The 23,351-nt window shown below is 28.0% G+C and overlaps 2 protein-coding genes across 2 annotated transcripts; one reads left to right on the top strand and one right to left on the bottom strand.

Moving 5' to 3' along the window:
• The first annotated feature begins 421 nt into the window (after positions 1-421).
• LOC123300287 lies at positions 422-15,288 on the top strand. Its single transcript, XM_044882839.1, has 3 exons — positions 422-494; positions 13,186-13,252; positions 13,802-15,288. Exon 3 carries the CDS (start codon positions 14,063-14,065, stop codon positions 15,152-15,154), a length of 1,092 nt encoding a protein of 363 aa, XP_044738774.1. The 5' UTR covers positions 422-494; positions 13,186-13,252; positions 13,802-14,062; the 3' UTR covers positions 15,155-15,288.
• A 4,628-nt stretch (positions 15,289-19,916) lies between these two features.
• On the bottom strand, positions 19,917-22,965 carry LOC123300034 (cyclin-dependent kinase 4). The gene is made up of 6 exons (XM_044882490.1): positions 22,816-22,965; positions 21,869-22,179; positions 21,277-21,444; positions 20,906-21,067; positions 20,705-20,839; positions 19,917-20,543 (listed from the first exon to the last, which is right to left on the bottom strand). Exons 1-6 carry the CDS (start codon positions 22,913-22,915, stop codon positions 20,448-20,450), a joined length of 972 nt encoding a protein of 323 aa, XP_044738425.1. The 5' UTR covers positions 22,916-22,965; the 3' UTR covers positions 19,917-20,447.
• Between the last annotated feature and the right edge of the window lie 386 nt (positions 22,966-23,351).

Raw genomic sequence — 23,351 nt, 5'->3', positions numbered from 1 at the left:
TTATTATTTTTAGGGTATTACGTTTTGATTTGATTTGATCATCAAATTAATTAATTTTTCTTTAATTAGTAACTAGTTTGGCCTGGACTAAAACAGAGACAGTTAAAAAAAAGAACTATATGCAGCATTGACGGTGTTGTCGATGCACACACTAACACAACAACCATCTGGTTGGTTTAACTGTTGCTATAGTAGTATTGTTCGCTTTTTAAAACCGCTGTATGTATTTTTGTTCAAACAAAGTAATATTTATTAGTTTGTAAAACTTGCTAGACAACTTATTATGCTTGTTGTTGTTTTAAATTAATAATAATAATAAAAAAAACATATATATTTCACAAAGGGTATTTTTAAAAGTTGGTTTGACAATGAATATGATTTAAAAAAAATAAGTTTAAAACGTGATCAGTTTCATTTGTGTCAGTGATTTATTAAGTGTTTGTTAGTGTGGCTCTAGCTTTTTGGAATATTCTTTATTAATTTCAATAGAATAGGTAAGTAAACAAACTCCAAACACCATACCATTCCCGAAAAAAGTTGAGGCACAATTGTGATTTATTTATCCATTTAGTAGTGTGCTTATTTCTGATCTCAATATTACAATTCATCAAAAGACTAACGTAAAGGGGTGATAAACTATTGGTTGAAATAAAAAGAAAATAAAAAGCATATTCCTTAGGGAGCTCACAAACGAAAAATTTTTTTTCGTTCACTTCAATGTTTGAAGTAATCGCCGAAATGAATACCGCGTTTATTTAACGACATTTTTATTTAAGGATATCCGAGCGCTCCCAAAAAGAGTGCTAGTAGCGGCACCCCATATATGATAATTAATTTTTTACTTAAGATATTTGAGGTGTCAGTACCGCTCAGTAGGGCCCGGTATGGGTATGGATAGCATAATAATATCAGTATGGATTATTTAACATTAGTTTTACAAAAAATTATGAATTTATAAGACAAAATAATAAAACATATAAGTTCAAAAAAGGTTCTACCATGAATGAATAAGTTTCAGTAAAAATCCATAAATTAACTTGAAAAGCTGGTATCTGATTGGGCGTTTAATATATTAAGTTAGTTAAAATGTGACAAACAAAAAAATATTTGTTTTGAATATGTAATTTGATAAATAGTTTAAATTAAATTTTAAACGTTGTCCCTGAAAAAAATTATTTAAATTTAAACACAAAAATATATACATAAAATATATATTAAGTCACATAAAACCATTTGTTTAAATATAAAATATAATAATTGAAATTGTACGCAACAGTAATTTTTGTTGAATTAAATAAGAAATAATTTAATAACTGAAAGACTTAATTGTTTAAATATCCTGTATGTACTGAATTGAGTATCAATACTTGAACTATTGTATAATTATAAATAATATTTAATGTCCATAATTTGTCCATGAATGAATTATGTTAAAAACTAAATACTAAAATTCACATCCAAATTTTATCCAATTTTGATAAACCAAAAAATTCCAATAAGATCGGATCAAATTTGCCTGTGTTTTTTTTAACTTTATGACGTCATCAAAATCCAAAAAATTTAATTTTGCTCTATCACATCCAAATTTTATCCAATTTTGATAAACCAAATATGTAATCCTACTAAATTTGGGTCATGCTTTTCAAATTTGTAATTAAAATTAGCCTAACTCCAATAGATTTCAAGAATGTGGAGACCTGGTCTCGGAATTAAGCACATAAGTGATAGCTAGCGAAAAACTGACATCATAGCTGAAAAGAATGACCCAAAATTACTGGGTTTCAAAAAAAATTCCTATAAGATCGGATCAAATTTGCCTGTGTTATCAAAGAAATCAAATTTTTAACTTTATGACGTCATCAAAATCCAAAAAATTTAATTTTGCTCTTTCACATCCAAATTTTATCCAATTTTGATAAACCAAGTATGTAATCCTACTAAATTTGGGTCATACTTTTCAAATTTGTTATTAAAATTAACCTAGCTCTAATAGTTTTAAAGAATGTGGAGTCCTGGTACCGGAATTAAGCACATAAGTGATAGCTAGCGAAAAACTGACATCACAGCTGAAAAGAATGACCCAAAATTAGTGGATTTCAAAAAAAATTCTAATGAGATCGGGTCAAATTTGCCTGTGTTATCAAAAAAATCAAATTTTTTAACTTTATGACGTCATCAAAATCCAAAAAATTTAATTTTGCTCTTTCACATCCAAATTTTATCCAATTTTGATAAACCAAGCATGTAATCCTACTAAATTTGAGTCATACTTTTCAAATTTGTTATTAAAATTAACCTAGCTCTAATAGTTTTAAAGAATGTGGAGTCCTGGTACCGGAATTAAGCACATAAGTGATAGCTAGCGAAAAACTGACATCACAGCTGAAAAGAATGACCCAAAATTAGTGGATTTCAAAAAAAATTCCAATGAGATCGGATCAAATTTGCCTGTGTTATCAAAAAAATCAAATTTTTTAACTTTATGACGTCATCAAAATCTAAAAAATTTAATTTTGCTCTTTCACATCCAAATTTTATCCAATTTTGATAAACCAAGCATGTAATCCTACTAAATTTGGGTCATACTTTTCAAATTTGTTATTAAAATTAACCTAGCTCTAATAGTTTTAAAGAATGTGGAGTCCTGGTACCGGAATTAAGCACATAAGTGATAGCTAGCGAAAAACTGACATCACAGCTGAAAAGAATGACCCAAAATTAGTGGATTTCAAAAAAAATTCCAATGAGATCGGATCAAATTTGCCTGTGTTATCAAAATAATCAAATTTTTTAACTTTATGACGTCATCAAAATCCAAAAAATTTAATTTTGCTCTATCACATCTAAATTTTATCCAATTTTGATAAACCAAGCATGTAATCCTACTAAATTTGGGTCATACTTTTCAAATTTGTTATTAAAATTAACCTAGCTCTAATAGTTCTCAAGAATGTTGAGTCCTGGTACCGGAATTAAGCACATAAGTGATAGCTAGCGAAAAACTGACATCACAACTGAAAAGAATGACCCAAAATTAGTGGATTTCAAAAAAAATTCTAATGAGATCGGGTCCAATTTTCCGGTGTTTTCAAGAAAATCGAATTTTTTAACTTTATGACGTTATCAGAATTCAAAAATATTATTGTTATTGCACCATTTTCTATTATCATAGCCAGATAAAATATATACCAGTTTTAAGTCTAATCATAAGCTTTAGAGTTCCAAATGGAAAATTAATCGCTAGTTCAAAAATATACCAAAATGTGTCACACCCTATCTAACTTACTATGGAAAATTTTTCGGTAACAAATTCACGGCTCTAAAATAGGATATTGTTAAAAAAAAAACATACATTAAAACAAGCAGACTATAAATATGCACAAGGAAGTTGTTCATTGTAATTTGTAGATCAAATCAACCTTGAGAAATTTACCTTTAAGATAATTATTGGTAAATTTTATAAATTAGGTACCATAGCTATTGTAATTACATTCTTAAAAATAAAATGTTTTATTACAATAGATTTTGTATTTCTTCAAATAGATTTTATTTCAATTTGTAAGGTTTGGCATGTTATTTAGAGTATTTAGATAGGTATAGACAAGTCAATACATATTACTAAAACTAAAATTGGACATTCAAACAATACAAAATAAGGTTTTTAATTTTTATGTTACTGTTGTAATAAAGACGTCAACCCTAGTATCTCAGTCTGCAGTCTGCAAATATGCTCGCAAATTAATAAAGTCATAGCCTCAAGCTAGGCTTTAAATTTGAGACAAAAAATGTAGTTGAGAAAACAAGACTAGATTTTGAAATGTATATGATCATTGATCATCTAGAATTACTTCAAAAGATACCTATTATTTATCTCTAGACAATTCTCCGGGCATTTTGCGGCGTCTTTTTACACGTATTGTTGTATCAAAATCCCATTTTTCGCTTTTTCTATTGCCTCTTCACGGAGATTATCTCGAATTTCGGCTAGTTCAGTCGCTAATGATTCAAGATCATATCTAACAGATTACTTTATCAGACAAATCAAGAAAGGAGATAATTTATGTAACCACACAGCGTAGATGCCATAAGGAAGTGCTGACAGACACAGATCGAGTCAGCCCTGCCAATAGAAAAGACGTGCCTTTTCTATTATGAATATTTTATTGCAGTTTGATTTAGACTGTTAGTGCTCCTTTTTTTCCTTTTTATTTACCAATTAATCAATCAATTATAATAAATATAAAATTTATCCAGCAATAAACTCCCCCAATTTTTATATAAAATTATTCCTAATGATGCCCTTATATTACGCCATAATTAGACGACTTGGAAAAATTTTTTTGTAACTGAACATTTTTTGACGTCTGACTCTGCTGTTTTTGAAAGACATGCATCCCTTATTATGTACTGGTTGAATAACTATAAGACCTTTTTACGATAGATAGATTATATTAGAATTGGAAAACTCAACACAAAATTATCATTTACGATATTAAAACACATATGGTTTCTATTTTAAAATTTGTAATAATAAATTTGAAATTAATATTTCTAATCCTAATAATATTTGAATATAAATAAACAAAAGCAATAAAGATTATTATTAGAAAATTATAATTGGAATCATTGTTTAAAAAAAATGTGTTTTAACGATTATATGACCTTTAAAATAAATGATATAAGAAATGTTTTGTTGGTTTTAGAGATATTGCGTGTAATTTAAAGTTTATAAAATTTAGAAAACGATTAGAGAGGATCATAAAAATATTTAGAAACATACTTGGACAATACATCAGAAGCACTACTAAATCTCGAAATTCACCTTAAGTGTTGAGTTAATTGTTGAAATACTATGTATAGACAGTGTTGATTACGCAATCGTGTGTTTTTTTTACGTCATGTAAGTAAAGAACGATAGCCACTCTTACACACAAAGTAATAAGAGTATCTTTCTTCTCACTTCCTCAGTGGAGAAAGTTTATGCTATAAACAAACAAACACATACGTAATATATGTAACGTATAAATTAAAAAAATATATATACAATACTTGTACACATACTATATAATGTTCTAACTTAATTTGAGCCCTTAAGGGTGGAAGGACGAACAAAATTTGTTTGTTTTTTATAAGGAATATTTTTTACATTTGAATTTTTGTTTGTGAACGGTTTACAAGATGGATCCTACCGACCCAACACCCAATTGGCATATGTTGCTCGTTTACCTAATCGACCTCACTTTTTACGTCCTAAGCGCGCCATAAAATTTCAGCTTGGTATCTTTTTTCGTTTTTGAGACAGACAACCGGAAATGGACCAAATTGGGTGATTTTAGGAACACCTATACCAAAATTTGGTTCGTATGATCAATATTTTTAAGTATTACAAACTTGGGACTAAACTTAGTATACTTTGATATATTTCATACATGACGTGGTATAATAATTATATTGTTCATCTTTCGGATCCTGATGGCTACAAATCGAGCCCCTTTATGTTTCTCGCTATATTAACTTTATCTCTGTTGTTACCTCTAAAAATTTCTTTTGTATTCAATACTTTCACAATAATAGCTTTGAAAAGCACGTTTAAATATAATTGGTGATAAAAATAATCGAATACTCGAATCGATAAGAAGTTTGAGATATCTCATTTTTGAAGGTATAATAGAAATATTTCATACATGGTTCGAATTCGAACATAATAGAAATATTATATGAATATAGAGAGGTAAATAATTGAATAAAATGTATATTATTTGTTACGCTTTCATTTAAATATTTTTGTATAAATTTTTTAAATATTTGTAGTAGGTATGTTTAGATTATGTGCGGTGTTATGAATTATTAAAATATGTATATATTTAAAAGAAAATTATTTTTTTAAGTATTTTTAAACAAATGCGCGTATATTAGTATATCAGTAGTATCAGATAATTAGTTCAAGTAATTCAATTCATAAATCAGAATTAGCATAAAATACTGATTACAAGACATATTTTAATGCATTTGAGCCAGAGCAATAAATTATATAATTTCATATTTAATAATTTACTTTTGGCTACATATTTTGTATTAAAAATTAATTAATGATTTATTAGATAAAAATTAGAGATAAAAATTAGAGATAAAAATTAATTAATGAGACGTTATAGTAAATAGTCTTGACAGTTAAACTAAGTGGACTTTTTAAAAACTTTAAAAGATAATCTAAATAAAATCAAGCCATATAACAACGAACGTTTTCCAATAATTTGTAAAAGATTCCATGGTGTGAATCATTCAGTAGAGTCTCACTATAATCCGGACATTCAGTATTTCAAGTCGTTCAGTAATTCAACAACCTTCATCCTTCATCCTTCATCCTTCATATGAAATACTATTAGTTTCCAGACGAATAATTAAAAAACAACACTTGATATGGTTAAGGATGTAAGAGCGTCAGGGCAATTTTGGATAAAAAAGGTTTGATTTTTTTTTATATGAAGTTGGATTAAATCTAAATCAATTATTAAAATTTTAGAGGAGGTTGCCCGAGCATTTAAATAAATAAATGGCTTCAAAAGTAGGCATATTAAATATTGGTGTAATGGAAAAATTGGTGTAAAAAAAGACTATTTAAATTAAAGTGAAAACCTTAATAAATTATTGAAAACAAAAAAATCCCATTGTGTCAGACTGATTAAGGATGTATGAGCACGGTAGTGGGGACACAAACTTAAAAAATATTTTTTTTCTGGTGAATTATGTTATAACTTGACAATATAAGACTAAAAGTAAAAATAAAATTTTTCGATATCTGGAGTAATTTTTTAAATATCGAAAATTGAAAATTTCATTTAATTATTTAGCATTCGATATTTCGAAAACCAAGGCAGATATCGATTTTTCGTCTACATTCATGAATTTATAACAAAATTCATTATCAAAGTTGAAAATAAGGTAAAAATAATTTCAACCCAAGTCTAAAATTGCCTTGGTGCTCGTACTACCTTTGAAAAATTGAAAAGATGCTTTTCCAATTTATGTTGAAACTAATATTGTAAACAAAACTTACATTTCAATCATTTTCAATCGAAAATGGAAGCCAAACACATGTGGCTAATAATGAATCGGTCATTTACTGGAATATTTAGAATTTTAGTTTGGGTATCGAAGACATCCCGCATAAAAAGTCTAAGTTAATTTAAAACCTTTTGAACCAAGCAATAATGAGATAAGAGATGAAAGGGCCAAAAATTGTATGTGCTGTCTGACAAAAAAATACGAGTAGAATAAAAATAATTTAGATAAAACAATAAAAATTACTCGCAATGCCACTGCAGTTAGTTTTTACATAATTATAAAATAAATGAATACTTTATAAACTTATTTCCGTAATTTTAAATGTATTAATAAATTCTCAAAAATATACAAATTTGTTATTATTTTTAAGAGTAGATTTTGCATTACAAGTATACTTATCAAAAATAATCTATTATCTTTTTTACATATTTTAAGTACTTACATTATTTTCTTATACCTATTATTTATTTATTAATTATAATTATTTTCACTTTCAAGTAAATTATTTTAAACTATACCTACCTATATGCCTATACGTGTGAAAGTTAGATAATAAAAATATATATTAGTTATTAAACAATAAACATGTTACTTAAAGCAAAGAGTTATTACATCGTAAAAAAAGAAAAATATTATGTTAATTACTATTATAAAAAAAATCAATTAAAATTATTTCTAAAAAACTATTTAGAAATTATTGTTGCTTCAATTTTAAAATATGATTAACTTAATCCGATGATGTACCGTGTACATATGTGACAACTACAGAACATGATTGAAATAGCGTGATATACTTTAAAAATTTCTAATGTGTTGTTTACTGTTGATAAATTTTCTTCTATCGTGACTGGCTGACTGATTTATCAACACATGGCGCAAATCACTGAACGGATTGACTGATTTATCAACACATAGCGCAAACCACTGAACGGATTGGACTGAAATCTGACTCACAGACAGTTATTATGATGTAGGCATCCGTTAAGAACGAATTTTTGAATATTCAACCCATAAAGAGGTGTAACAGGGGCTTAAAATTTGTATCAACTCGAAAAATGGTATCAAGGATTACTCCTGTCTGTCAACAAATAAATAAACAGGCGTTAACAAAACTAGGGAGTTAAAAAAGTACATGGTCTAAATATATAAAACGTAAAAGTGCAGGTTTCCGATGGGTAACCCGGTAGGATATTTTCTGAACAATTTTGTTTTAATAAATAAGTAATATTGGCTATACTTATAATTTTACCGAATTATATCACCTAATTGGTGTCAAAATTAATAAAAAATGTTTTTAGATAACAAATAACGATTTTCTGTTCTATACATGCTAGAAAGATCGGACTTTCACCAATCGAATCAAAATAAAGGCAAATTAACAAAAAAGTTCAAAAATTACCATTTTCCACAACGTAATCCCCCGAAAACCCCGTTTTTCCGGGGGTTGCGTTGTGGAAAATGTAATTTTTTCGAACTTTTCTCTTAATTTGACTTTATTTTGAGTCAATTGGAGAAAATCCTATTTTTCTAGCAAATATAGAACAGAAAATCCTTTTTTTTGGGTGTTTTTTCGCGCATTCTCTTAAAAATTAACAATCAAGCATCTTAAATGCAATCAGGCCACAAATATTTACGGGTCGTTGTAGAGTAAGCCTTACACTCCAAATGAAAGTTGTACACATAGGTATTAAAAATCTGATTTTTTCATAGACTTTTTGAGGGATGAAAATCATTAATTTAACCTTGCTTGACCTTTTAGCGTAATTTTACAATCATCCAAGTTTTGAAACTAATAAGAGATTTAAAAAAAAAAGTTTCCAAATTAATATTTTCGTGTCAACATTCGTTAATTATAACGGTTGATAAATGGATAATTAAATATCTTCTTCATATAAGTATTCTATAAACATGGTATGGATCGCAAACAGTTTACATTACATTCTAAGAACTAAAATTTATTTATCTTTAATGTTTATCTTATATTATTTTATACTTATTGTGCAAAATGATTTCTATATACTTATCAAAAGTATTAAAGGAAAAATTAAAAAACATAAAATTTTACCGAAAAAAAGAACGAATTTGGAACAGCGGTAGCTCATTTGGAAACTTCTACTTTCTAGTTTTGGAATCTATTGTAAAATCAACATTTCTCATCCTTTCAACCCTCAGTAGAAAGCGGCAGGAGGTGAACAAAAATTTTGAGATGTCAGATACCGGCTTTTTTTTCATAAAATGAAAAATCGCCTAAAATATGGACAAATTTTTGACATGTTTTGAAATCCGAAAGTGAGGAACTCCTGCAGAATCTTAAATCCAGAAGTGTCAATTTTGCTTTCAGAGCGAATATTTTATTTCAAAAAGAAAATTTTATTTCATTTATCATTTTTGTTGTAAAATAATTTTTTAAATTTTGAGTATCTAAACTTAATATAAAAATTTAACGATAATATTTCTGACCCTTTCAAGTCTCCGTATAAAGCAGAGATGAATGATAAACAAATTTTGAGCAATATAATCCATTACAATTTCCAAATTCGATAATTTTTCCCAGAGATACTTGAAACAGTTTAAGATTTCGTTTAAATTGTTTGTTTTAAAAATTTTCCTTTAATACTTTTGATGAGTATATTTATTTTAAGTTTAGTTCATTGACATTATACATTAATAATAATTATAATGTTTTAATTAAAATGATTATATTGAAACATACAAAACAAAACATTTATACCTACTTAGTATTAGTACAATATGACAGCATGAAATTTCAAGTGAAAACAATTGACAGAGTTAATTGTTGAAATATCCTTGTACAGAAAGTGTTGTCACGGAAAAACAATCATATTTACAAAAAATAATTTCGGGTAAAATTTGTATATTTTTTTATTAGAAACAACTTTTACATTAAAACTTTTGATCTATTTCTTATCGTTTACAAGATGGGCCCGACGGATTTAAGACCCAATTGACCTATTTACAAACGTTATTTACGAACTCAAAATAAGTTTTTACACTCTGGGTTCGCTATAAAAATTTCAGCTCGATATTTCTTTTCATTTTTGAGTTATCGTGCTGACGTGCTGTTAGACACAAAAACGGGAATGGACTAATTAGCTCATTTTATGAACTATAGGTTCCAAAATTTTGCTCGTATCATCAATATTTCTAGTCTTTACAAACTTGGAACTAAAATTAGCATACCTTGATATAAATTTCATATATACAGGGTATAAAAAGAGGCTAATATTCGACTATCTAAATCTCTTGCTAATCCCTTCATGGCCTGACTACTGACTGGAGTATTGCAAGTTAAAAATATTCGAGAGTGGCGCTTCAATTGTAATTGAAACTTAGTTGGATTTCAATCATTTGGCAAACGTAACATCGTTCTAAACTTTCATTTACTTTATGTTACTAAATAAAATGAATCGATATAAAATTACGTAATTTGCAAACAAACACACACCTAATTTCAATCATGAAACGTGAAACCAAATCAACCTATCTCTAAAAATTTATGCAATACTCAGATATACCTACAAAAAAAAAACATTAAAAGTAGAACAATTCTTGGTTAGCAATAACTTATAGATAACCACACACAATTGGTTTTTACACAAAGTAATTTGTTCTGTTTAAAATAAAAAAAGAAAAATTATGTTTGAATGTTATTAAATCTTTTTGATACATTACAAAAGATTAAATTCTTTTATTTTTGTATTTTAGTAAGTGTATTGAATTTTATTAAATTGAAATTAAAACTAAATAAAAATATGTGAATTATTTTATTCGCTCTTTGAGAAACAAGAATGATGGTATTTTACATCATTTAAGTCGTATTTCCGCCTCCTTAAATGCTGCTTAACATAAATGCTTATTATTGATATGGGTAGTAGTTCTGAGGCTGTAAAAAGCATCAAGAATATGGTTTTACTCGCTTTAATAACATTGATCCGCTTAGAAAACAATTCTACATACCGAATTTCAGCTCATTTGAATTCTTGATCTCGTAAAAATTGTAAGTCCGAGACTACGACTACTCCCACGAACCAAGACCAAGGACAATACCATCTTTTTGTGAAAGTGGTAAGAACATTTCACAGAAAACAGGAAATTCCAAAAAATTGTCCAAAAAATTATTAAAAAACTATACAAATTTGAAAAACATTACAAATTAAATATTGTACGACAATACGAGACTAGCTGATCTTCTTATTAAACGCTTTGATCGGATTAAATTTCAGAGGGGTCTACATTTTTTATATCTCATCCACAACTTTTATTGGATTTTATTATCGAGAAATTAGGATCATAACCAGTTGCTCATATTTAGCAACCGTATCATTTCAATCAATAAAATTAACAGGAACAATTTATTACGGAGAATGTCTTACAAATAAAAATATGCTCCCCATATTCTAGGTTCTATAAAATTTAAAACTTTTTTTCTTGCTGATATCGCATACCACTTGCCCTTCAACGTTCCTTCCAAGACCCTCAAGTCTTGGTTCTTTTTTACCCTCAGTGGCATTCAATGTCAAGTTCTTAATTAATTATCCCAGTAAATTTTCCTATACCTAATAATTCAATTAATCAAGTTATTACACAAAAAACAATCGATTCATTAGTATACAAATAATTATTATTCATTGTTCTTTTCCTGTCCACCGTCCACGCTTCTATAAAATAATAATTTTTTTAAATACGTTATTCTGTTAATAAAAATATTTGTATTGAGGCCGTGCATGATATTTATTTCACGGTATTAAATTATTTTGACAAATAAAACATTAAAAATTATTTTTTAAATGTTTTAAAAAATTGCGTTTAGTATTTTCAATTATTTTTTGTTTAGATTTACATCCTGATATTTAATCGAAAACTGATAAATATTAATAGATTTTTTGAAAGTCTACGATTTGAGAATTTGTTATTATTGTAATATGTACAGTGTGTTCTTTGTGACTACACAATTTCTCAAAACGCGTTTGGAAAGATTGTATATACTTATTTAAAAATTTTCATTTCTAGTTGAAACCTTAATGGTATCCTACAATAATAGGGTGATATCACAACGGAATTCGAAAAACCAATACAAAAAAGAAATTTGATTGGTGCAGGTCACGGGATTGGTGCAGAATGTTAAAAGACTGTAAAATTGTTTTGCATGGATGTCATACTTTTAAAAACACTTTTGTTTAAAACTTTGTTCGTAAATTCAATAGACTTTATTAATTACAGGATATTAAAAAAATTAACTCTGTTAGTTTTTATGTATCTTTCATTACTACTTAATTTTAAGTTAACTCATTTTTTTGTAACCAGAAAAGAAACCAAGATAATTTTAAGAATGTTTTGTAACCGTATAACAAAAAGAATGTTAAATTAAATAATAACATAAATATCTATGTAATTTGTTTTAAAATTGTAGCAAATTGACAAATTAGTTTTAAATGATTCATTGAACAATAAAATTAATTTATTATAGAAATTAATATTCCGATTATTATAACTATTGACATATATTTTTATAATAGTTCAGGTCATGATTAATTTGATGTTCTAAGTTTTATGAATTTATTAAATTTACCTTAATTACATTAGATTAATAACGTAATTCCTTTGAAAATTGGCATTTACGGGTCTCAGATTCTAATAATATTACAAAATTAGGGGACAGTTTATAGACTACAAGTCCCTGCTTAAGTTTAAGCACCATGACGTCAGCTTTGCACAGTATAGGTGAGTACAGGTGAGAATTGAAAGTCACACCCCTTGGTGTTTCACCCCTGAATCAGCAAATATGTACACTGGAAATACTATCTCTGCATAAATATTCGAAGCGAATTACATAAATGCCGTCCAGAAATAAATCCGGTAATTTCGATTACCGGAAATTCAAAAAAATTTCGAATAAACATAGGTACCTAATCTTTTAAACTTCCGTGAGAATACTGTTTCATTTGGGCAGAATTCTTTCATACAGGTGCTCCCCCATCAATTTCCATTCCCCTGAAAACTGCTTTATTAATAACATAATTTAATAACTGACATTTAAAGTAAAATTAAAAAAAATTAAAATTTGACCCTAATTTAACATAGAATATTTGTTTGTTGCAGAATTTAATTTCCTGTTATGAAGACGAATGAAAAAATTAGAAGAATGGTATTTTTAAATTTTTACATAGTAAGTATCTATCTAAATTACGTCTACAACTTTTGTTTAAGTTAATTTTTTGATATGTTAACTACAAGACGAGCTAGTAGTCATAATTGATTAAAATGGTCCACCCTATATACCATCCGGTAGTTTTTGAATCAATATCTCAAACATTTTTACTATCCCATAATATTTTATACCCCAAGTTGAAACGCTGACAAAATTTGTTTATTAATTTGATTTACATTTTAAAAGCGTGCTTGAGGTGCATAAGCTTCGCAATTGAAAGCTTGTTTATTTCTCTTTAAAATGCGTTTATTTTGATCTTTATTCGTGCTTCTAAGACCGAGTTATTCGTTGATCAAGCAAAATAGACACTTTTCAAATTAAAATGCCGTATCACCTCAAAAAATAGCCCTACTAAAAAAAGCGTGAAATTTTTTTAATGGTAATCTAGAAACTGTACAATTATCGACTCCGATACTTACTGAAATGCTCCTAATGACCCCGATTCATGTTAATAATAGCCTATAATGGTATAGATAAGATATTAATTTCAATATTCTTATGTTACAGATTCCAGTATCATCCCTTCACCAAGAACCACTTACAAATAAATAACAAACAATTACATCTTACATAATTTATATGACTTACTTTTCCATCAAATTATTACTATACTAAGCGGAAACAATTTTGATTAAAAAAATTGAAATTTTTGTATGTTGAAAGTTAAGAAAGTGTAAAAAAACGAAAAAAAATTAATTACTTAGGTAATATAAACAAAAAAAGTTCATTTCAAAGAGAGATTATTACTATGTATTAAAAAAAAATAAAATGGAAGATATATACACAATTAAAGTACGATCGCGTCCCGATCCAACGAATTTATATCCTTCAGAACGTCGTTACTCAGCCTCAACGGTACTAGGACTTGGCGTTGTACATTTAGCATTAGGTTTAACAGCATTTCTCTTAGCAATATTAACACTAGTTGCCAAAAATGATGAAATTAATTCCGAAAATCATCAATTCGATAGTACAATTGAAACGATACCAGTGCATTTAACCATACAAGACTTACAAAACCCGGAAATCTCCAGGAAAATTGAAATGTTTTCCCGTACAAATGTTTATATTAAACGTGAAAATATTTTAAACAACACAGTTGAATCAACTGAGGATATCAGGAATGCAAGCAGTGTAATAACTAAGTCATCGTCAATATCAGCAAGTTTTACGTTTGCACCATGTATAATGTCAGTTGCTGCATTTATTGCAGGTTGTACTGCAATTTTAGCATGGAGACGGTGGTATATTGATCAAAATATAATGTGGTTTTTTATTTCATCAGTTATTTCAACGACAGTTTCGTTAATCTGTTTAATTGCAATCATATCCGGTATTGCAAATATTGCAAGTTTTAAATTAAGTAACTACTATGCATCAAATCCAAATCATTTTGTTTTACGTTCCGAGAATGGAATCGAAATTTTACGGCCAATTATATCCGATAATCAAAATGCCACCGATAATGAATATCATGAAAGTAAAACAGAAAATTTACGTACCGTACTTGCAATTAATATTGCAATTGCTGCTGTATTAGAATTAATTTGGTCGTATTTATCAGCGAAAATATCTTGGCGTGGAATGCGTAATGGATATTCAGATGATCTGCATACACGTCGTGGTGGAAATGTTTCTGTAAATACAGTGATTAAAGGAAATAATATTGGTAAACATAAAAAAATCAATCCAAAACCAGATATAATTGCACATTATCCGAAAAAAGGTAAAATTGCAAAATATTTTCCAAAAACTGAAAATGATGATGGGTATTTACCAAAGGCAGAGAGTCACAAAGAGTATCAGGAAAGAGTAAATAAATTTTTGGCATCGCATGGCTCTGATGATGTTGAAAATTAATTTCCAAGTATTAGTTACAAAAAAAAGACATTAAAAGGAATATTATAAGATTCCAAAACCATGCGCTTTACTCTTTTATTTACAAAATGTAGAAAAAGCAAACTAACTATTTAATTAAGGTCATTAAATTAATTATCCGCAAATATCCTTATTTGTAAAATAAAAACTGTTTTCATTACTTTTTATTTTATGTTTTGTTTACTAAATTACTTTATGTTTTGTTTACTAAATTATTGTATACAATTTTTTATAACCTCAAAACCTATCGTTATTATTACTATGATGAGTTAAAATCAGAGAATATATCGGTAAAATTTACTGATATAGTCTCTGGTTAAAATATTACAAAATATGATAATTCATCTTTGTAGACATGTGAAAATGAAAGCGCGTTTTTCAAATTTGTAGCGTTTTTAAATAAAGAGTGAAGTGCATTCTGCATTTATTGGAATTCAGTGTTTTAGTAGATTCTGTGGAATAAATCTTATTTTATTTTCAAAATAATAAACATTTTATCGATGTAGACAACGAATTTAATGGTAAATTTTAATTTTAAGAAAAAGATAACCATTTATATACTGTGATTCTTATTAGACTTGATTATTATTGTTACTTAATGCTTGTAGACGATAAAAATTTCAATTTTAGCTCATAACTGTTAGTCAAAAATAGTATTTATCATATCAAATAAAAACAACATTCCTTACCCAGTGGCTTCACTATCGGGAAAGGCGGAGGACAGTTACGAATTTGATTGTATAAAACCATATAGATAATTCGTATGCAAAGTTATGCTTGATTAAAGCGGGTGTATCAGAATAATGGTCGATAATCTTGGAGGAATCCTTGATAAAAATGACAAAAATTTTACATATCGTGTCGATTTTCTGTCCATCGTGTCGAGTTCGTTCGATTTTCAAAATTTATTACGAACAAAAGTTGTTAGTAATTTTATGAGAAACATTCTTGTCATTTAAAGTTTCGCTTTATCTCTAATGATTTGTTAAGTTTAGAGCTAGTTTTGCTCTTTCTTCAGCAGGTCTGTTGTAGATAGAACAAATTTTTTCTCATAAAAATACCAACAACTTTTCGAAAACCCAACGATTTAGGCATAAATTATAATCAGGCCGACCCGGAATACAAAATTTCTAACGTCTGTAGCTCTAAAGACGAGCGTTTCAGGATCTACGCTTGTTTTGACAATTTCGATTTAATTGTCAATGTGGGCTTAAATTTGATATCCCCGTCTATCCCTTTTTACAAAAATATAAAATTTTTCCTTTGAAACCTTTTTCATATTTTTAATGATAATTGTTATTTATTGCTATATTAATTAGTTTTTTTAAGTTGTAAGTATTATGTAATCTTGTAATGACTTTCATAATAAATTTTTAAATGAAGATTGTCAATAATTATTTAATAATTTTTGAACTATGAATAATCACCAGTAGGTAGTAATGTACACTTTGAGCAGATGTGTTTCATGATAACATGGCACCCCATTAAAAATGAACCAAGAATTAAAGTAGACAATATCTACAGACCCCAGTCAAAAAATTTGAAAAATAGAAAGTTATAGAACAATATTTTTGGCATATTAGGAAAATGGTCTAACTTTTATTCAATTTAATAGTGGTTTGAGTAAAGCATTGTTAGCTCAATGGGCAAGAGCAATTAAAAACTGTAAGAGTCCTGGTCCGAATCCATCCGCATTACCACCCTTAGGTATCCTCCAATTTATGCCTTTGTTTATGACAATAGATTATTTCCTTTTGCTATTTACTCATTTCCAAATCTGTACTTTTGAATTATATGTCCTTTGAAATTCCAAATCCACATTATGATATATGGCTCGGGTAAAGAATCTTAAATTTTTTCTCTGAGTCCAATAATCCCTTTCGTTAGGTTGCATATTTTATACATACAAAAGGCCTGTTTTAAGTCTAACATAAGACAGGAAATACTTGCTGTATCTCGTAAGACTTATACACTTGGATTTATCCGTGGAAGTGAACAGGTATCATCTAGTAAATAATACATTTATAGAACAAATTAACAACTTTCTTTATTAAATAATAAAAAAAAAACTACAAAATTTTGTATATAAACTCGTTTTACAAAAATATTCTTTAAACTTATTTAAAATACTAATTAATAAGTATTGAGGTTCTTACTATAATATTCATACATCTTAAAATTAAATATAGGTAATTAATTTTATACATAATTTTATTAATTCTGAAGTTATCATATAAACAAATGCGCCAAAGTCTAAAACGCGTCTATTTTCGCAAATCGTGGGATCTATTTTAAACTTATTTTATTTTTCGAGGAAATAATTATTATGAGACAGCAATAGATGCGCTTTTTTGAAAAGAGAAAAGGTGCCGAGCTTGGAAAAGAATTTTAAACTTTTTTTTTTCAAAGTTGACCGAATATGATATAAGACGAGTTTAAACTGGAATATGTCATTTTTTCCATAAAAAAAGCAGTTATTTTGAAATTTAAAAAAAAATGAGGTATACATTTTTCAACATTCAAATAAATATTTTTATATTTTTAATTATTGCACTTATTTAATTTTTTTCTGTGGGCTTGCGGAACCCTTTCTTGTAAAATTTCAGCTGACTTTATGATAACTGTTCTGTGCTTCGATACATTTGTTAATATAATAGCTTCAGAATTGCATAATAAAATTATTTAGGAATTTATTTACAAATTATTATATGTATATAAAAATAAAAACATTTTACATCTATTATTCTAGGAGACGAAGCGCCATTCAATTTATGAATCTTTAGCGACTGCGGACTGATAAATAAATTCTTGAGGCTATTTGGAAGATTTGATTTCCTATATTTCCTTATTTTATATATTTGGCCAAGTGATAGTTTTTTGGTTAACGGTTGGAACAAGTAGCCAAATCGAAAAAGAAAGTGGACTCTAACTTCCCTGTTTTAAATCAACAGCAACTTCGGCTAGGGTCCACTTTTTTCGGTTGAGCATCCACTCTCCAATAAAAAAGTGGCCACTTCGGCTTATTTACCAGACGGCAGGACAAATGGTAGAGATTCACGAATTAAATGACACTGTCTCCTAAACTATATATTTTTTAAAATTATTTGCATTGTTCTATTTAATTGTAGTAGATATTATGTTTTTGAATGTTTGAGAGATTTAAAAGTTATCTTGTTAAAAGTTTTCTATTTGTAAGTACAAATTGCCTTTTACATTTATATGAACAGAATAGTGGAGTCTTTCAATTAAATTATAGAATCCGAAATAGTAAGAATATGATAATGAAATATTCTATGTATGTTTTTTCCGTCAGAAAATACTATGAAAAATAAACTGTATTTCCGAAACTATTGAGGATATATTCCGAAAACGAAATCCTGTAGGAAATCTTCCCTCTTCCCTGTAGGAAATAAAATAGCCCATTAAGCTTAAATAGAAGCGATTACGTTTATGTACGCCAACACATGCCACGCATTCTTGCAGTTAAAAATGGAAGAACAAATCCTACATGAAAGTGTATGTATACTTTTATAGATTTCAGTCATATTTAATACGTTTTTTTTGGAAATTGTTGAGTTTTTACTCTTCAATTTATTGAAAATTTGGGGATATTTTTTAACGGAAGAAAAATTGTCATAGTTTATGATTTTATATATAATTCTCTACATTTTAACAAGACACCTTTTCAGTGGGAGGTAAAAATTATATTATTAAATTATTGATATCAGTCTATTATTGAAATATGGCAGCTTAGATTCAGGTCTTTGTATCATAATTATATTACTTAAGAAATTAATTACTAAACAAAATTACAAAGAAAGATAAATTACTATAAACAGTAGGATTACACTCTAACAAATTGATTGTTTGTTTAAATACATTTCCATTTAGAGTAAGAGGTATTCTAAATTTTCAAAAATCAATTCTTAAATTTAAAAAATCCGACAGCTGGTAGCTGTTAGTTTTGCGATGTTTCAAAAGTCTGTACGTATTTTATTGAAATACTGTTTATCTCCTGCTGAAAACCAATGTAATACGGTTTCATAATAGGTTTAAGCGTATGATCATATTTTTGTTTTTATCCAAGAATTAAAAAAATAGGAAATGTACGTCTTTCAATAACGATAAATATTACAATAGGTTTCGATCAGCTATTACTAATCGAATGTGAGGCGAAAATATCGAAATGGAAATCGAAATATGGCGATTTTTTTAGTCTTTCAATTACCTTGAATGTTCCAGATGTTTTTTCGCCCCAATAGTCGGTTTAATTAAAAAAATAAACGTACATATATTCATCCCCCAATAGATGATCTAGAATTTTGATTATCATTTTTATTTTCGGCTTATTTCCATTTATTATTATAATAAATTCGACAATTAGAAAATAAATCATTCTATGTTAATAATTTAAGAAAAATATTTTAGTTACTTGATATGTTCATTGGAAAATTTCCAATTTAGATTTCGGTTACAACCCAAGGGGCAATAAATGCTAATTTCAATATTTTCATAGTTGTAAATTTTTATAAATAAAATTGAATTCTAAACATAATTAAGAATTATTTGTGATAATTTTTTCAATCAAGTTAAACATAAAATATTCGATTGTTAGAAATTTGACTGTAAACTCGACATTTTATAAATCAAATTAACAATAAAATGAAATCTTATCTATAAAAAAAACTTTTACGGAATGTCATGATACAATATTTTTTGTTAATTCGAATAATAAACTGTCTCATAATGGAGTTTTGTAAACTTTTAAAATAGGAATATAAATTATTCAATGTGCAGACTTTTTCCTCAGTTAATATGAAACACCATAAATTTCTTCTTTAAGAAATAGTCTAGATGCTGTTATTCATTTTAGGATAAATATTTGAAATCAATGTGAAAATTATGTAACACTTCTTTTGTAATACCTGAATACATAATAATCGTAGATCTGACTGAATACAAAATCGAAAATTTGACTAGGGACGTGGAGTTTAGTCAGCTTGCAGTCACACATAACATTCCCGATAACCTGACAGGTACAAAGTCTCATCAAAACATGAGATCAAGAATTGGACTGACAATATTTAAAACCTGTAAATCGATACATGCTCACACATTTTCACGGTGTTTCAAATACTTACCCTAAAATTTAAAACCCTCCTACTAATAGATAAGGTTTTTCATAAAACTGAGGAACATGCTGATAAATTATTTAACATTTACTCAGGAAACATTTTCTTTGTTTATAATATGTACAGTATTGTAAATTCTAGTCTTACGATGTCTCCGTGGATTCATCTTCTTTAAAATATTCATGATTTAATGCGTTACCAGCAGTTATCCTTTCAGCTGGATTGAATTGTAACATTTGCTAAAAAATAAGAATTAAAAAATTTAATTTCTTGTTTATTTAAATACTTGTACGGGTTGAAGATCCTTTGAATGTTAATTGGTATTGTAGGATTAACTTCCTCGCAAATTGAAAGTTTTTATTTTCTTGCTTATTCTTAATTATTTCAATTATTAACTTACTGTTAATAAATTAGTTCCTGCTGTACAAATTTCTGGTAATATATATCGAAATGGAGTACCCGGTCTACATTGGAATGATGTCCAATTAATAGATACATTTGCCGGCCAATCTGCCTCTCGTGGTGTTCCTATTATCTAAAAACAAAATAATTATATTAATATTTTTTTTCTAGAATCGAGGAATTGGATTTTATTGCTTACTTGAAAAATTTTATCTAATTGATCGCCTTCACTACTTCCTGAGAATAATGGATGCCGCCGATACATTTCAGCCATTATACAACCTACAGACCAAATATCCACTGATGATGCATATGGCTGGGCTAATAACACTTCTGGTGCTCGATACCATAACGTTACAACCTGTTAATAGTAAGCAAATCTTCAGTTGTCAAGCAAATAGTGCGAAAAATTATGTCAAATGTATCAAATTATCTAAACCAGGGGCCTTATAGGCCTGTAGTGCTGTTATATTAAATTATCCCAAAAATTGGTGAATCGAAATTTTATATATTTAATTACCATAGTTACGAAATATAAAATTTAGTTTCACAAATAAATTATTTTCTTACCAAAGATGTTAATCGCATTTCAAAATCATATGTTTTGGCTAAGCCAAAATCGGCTAACTTGACTACACCATCTTTAGATACTAAAAGGTTTTGAGGTTTCAGATCTCGATGGACAATTCGATGTGTATGTAAAAAATCTACACCAGTTAAAATTTGTTTTAGAAGATTCTGTAAATAAAAAAATAATAATTTTTTAAATAAGGAAATATAAAAAGGCTTTGACAAACAAAAAATTATCTACTCGAGTGGGTCATAACAAAGATTTGCGTGTGATCTGTACAATAAATAGCCCGCACGTGAAGATATGAAGAGCATATATTAATAGTTCTGATTTTTCCTGAGGACAAAAGGACAAAGGAAGTTTTTTCCTAACAAGAGGCAAATCATAAAGTTTTAGTTAAAGAGGAGGGAGGGGACAAAATTTCATAAATACAACAGTAGGTAGGTACTTGTGTAAAGGCGTTTAATTAACCAGGTAATGAATGGACAGCCCAGATCTAAGACATCTTTTTCAAAATCAGAATTAATATAAATTGGCGATATTTAAAAACCGCGCTTCTTTGGTTTAATGGGCGGTACAAAAAATATTTACCTTTATCCTTTCGATAGGTAATCCTGGAGGTGGCACTCGTTCTAAATATGATGCTAAGTCTTGTTCAACATGTTCAAATACTAAATATAAAACTAATTGTCGTTCTCTTTCTAATCGCTGCCCATGACAAATATCTAATAATCGTACAATATTCTGATGTTCATATTTATCCAAATGTTTAAGTAATGCTATTTCTCGTAGTGTTGACATAGGAACTCCATCATCCGTTAAAGGAACACGTACTTTTTTTAAAGCTACAATTACACCATCATTTGATAAATCTCTTGCTTTATAAACAGTGCCATATGCACCTGAAAAGTGAAAAAGAAAAATATGAAACTCCACGAATATCATGACAGACCAGTATAAGTATTCAGCACTGAAAAGTAAGTTGGGATATCGATTCTGACACCATAACCATCAATTGTTGAAATTCCTTCGAACAAGGTTCCTAGCCTTCCGCCATTTATATTTTTACAAAAGGCAAAAATGAAAGTGCTTAATAAACGGCGTACGGGTTAATCATTCTGTTTTGAATTATAATCGTATTTTAAAAAGGCTCAGGCATCTAATTTGGGCATCATTTTTAATTTCGTTTTAGTTTTTTATTATTTCCGATCAACTATCGGATTCAATTTTCACATAAAAAATCATTAAATCGTTATTTTTCGAAGTAAATATGAATGAAGAGTATCGCACTAGTCTATCGTAGATGGAATCATAACAATTGATGCGATCAAAGTTATTTTTCGGGCTAAATAACTATTTAATAAATGATTGGGAAAACAAGAAGAATTTCTGCTTGAAAGAAAGAGATCTGCTCGGGAAGCGTGTATAAGTGCATGAGTATCAATAAAAGTAACGCTTTTCCGCGGAAATGGTCAAAGTTGGATCCTTCGGGTTGCATCTTTCCGTCAACGATGAAGGGGAAAATTATGTCCATGTACCTGTTCCAATTATGGCAAGTTCTTCATAATTTCCATGACTTCGTAATAAATTATCTGTATCACCCCCACCACCTTGATGAGATCTTGAAGAATGCGCCATCTTCTTTACAAATTTACAAAAAAATTTCTTATAATTCACGGCATTTTTTTAAACTCTGAAAGAAAACAAAAAAAGTCAATTAAAATAAAATTATTACAGTTGAACAAAAACTTAAAAGTAATAAAAAATTTGTTGAATTCGGATAAAATTAATAGTTAAGTAATTAGATTGGTAATCTTAAATTTTTTATTCTTTACCATTAAAAAGTACTCTTATTTAAAATGAATGAATTATTTATTTGATATTGTTATTAAGGTGTTGTTACTTTAATAATATTTATTAACTAGTAACGCTGCTAATTGGCAGGTCCGTAGCCAGTTCTTCTTTGTAAAGGGGCAAACATAATTGGAATGATGATAAAAATTTTTTATCATTTCTAGTGAAGAGTTCTCACTGCATGAAGAGAAAAGTGAAGTTGGTTTTTGAAATTCTTTAG

This window comes from Chrysoperla carnea, chromosome 5 (genome assembly GCF_905475395.1).
Source record: "Chrysoperla carnea chromosome 5, inChrCarn1.1, whole genome shotgun sequence".
In the NCBI taxonomy this organism is placed as follows: domain Eukaryota; kingdom Metazoa; phylum Arthropoda; class Insecta; order Neuroptera; family Chrysopidae; genus Chrysoperla; species Chrysoperla carnea.
Note: the sequence above shows the minus strand (reverse complement) of the source record. Positions and strands in the feature narration are given on the sequence as shown.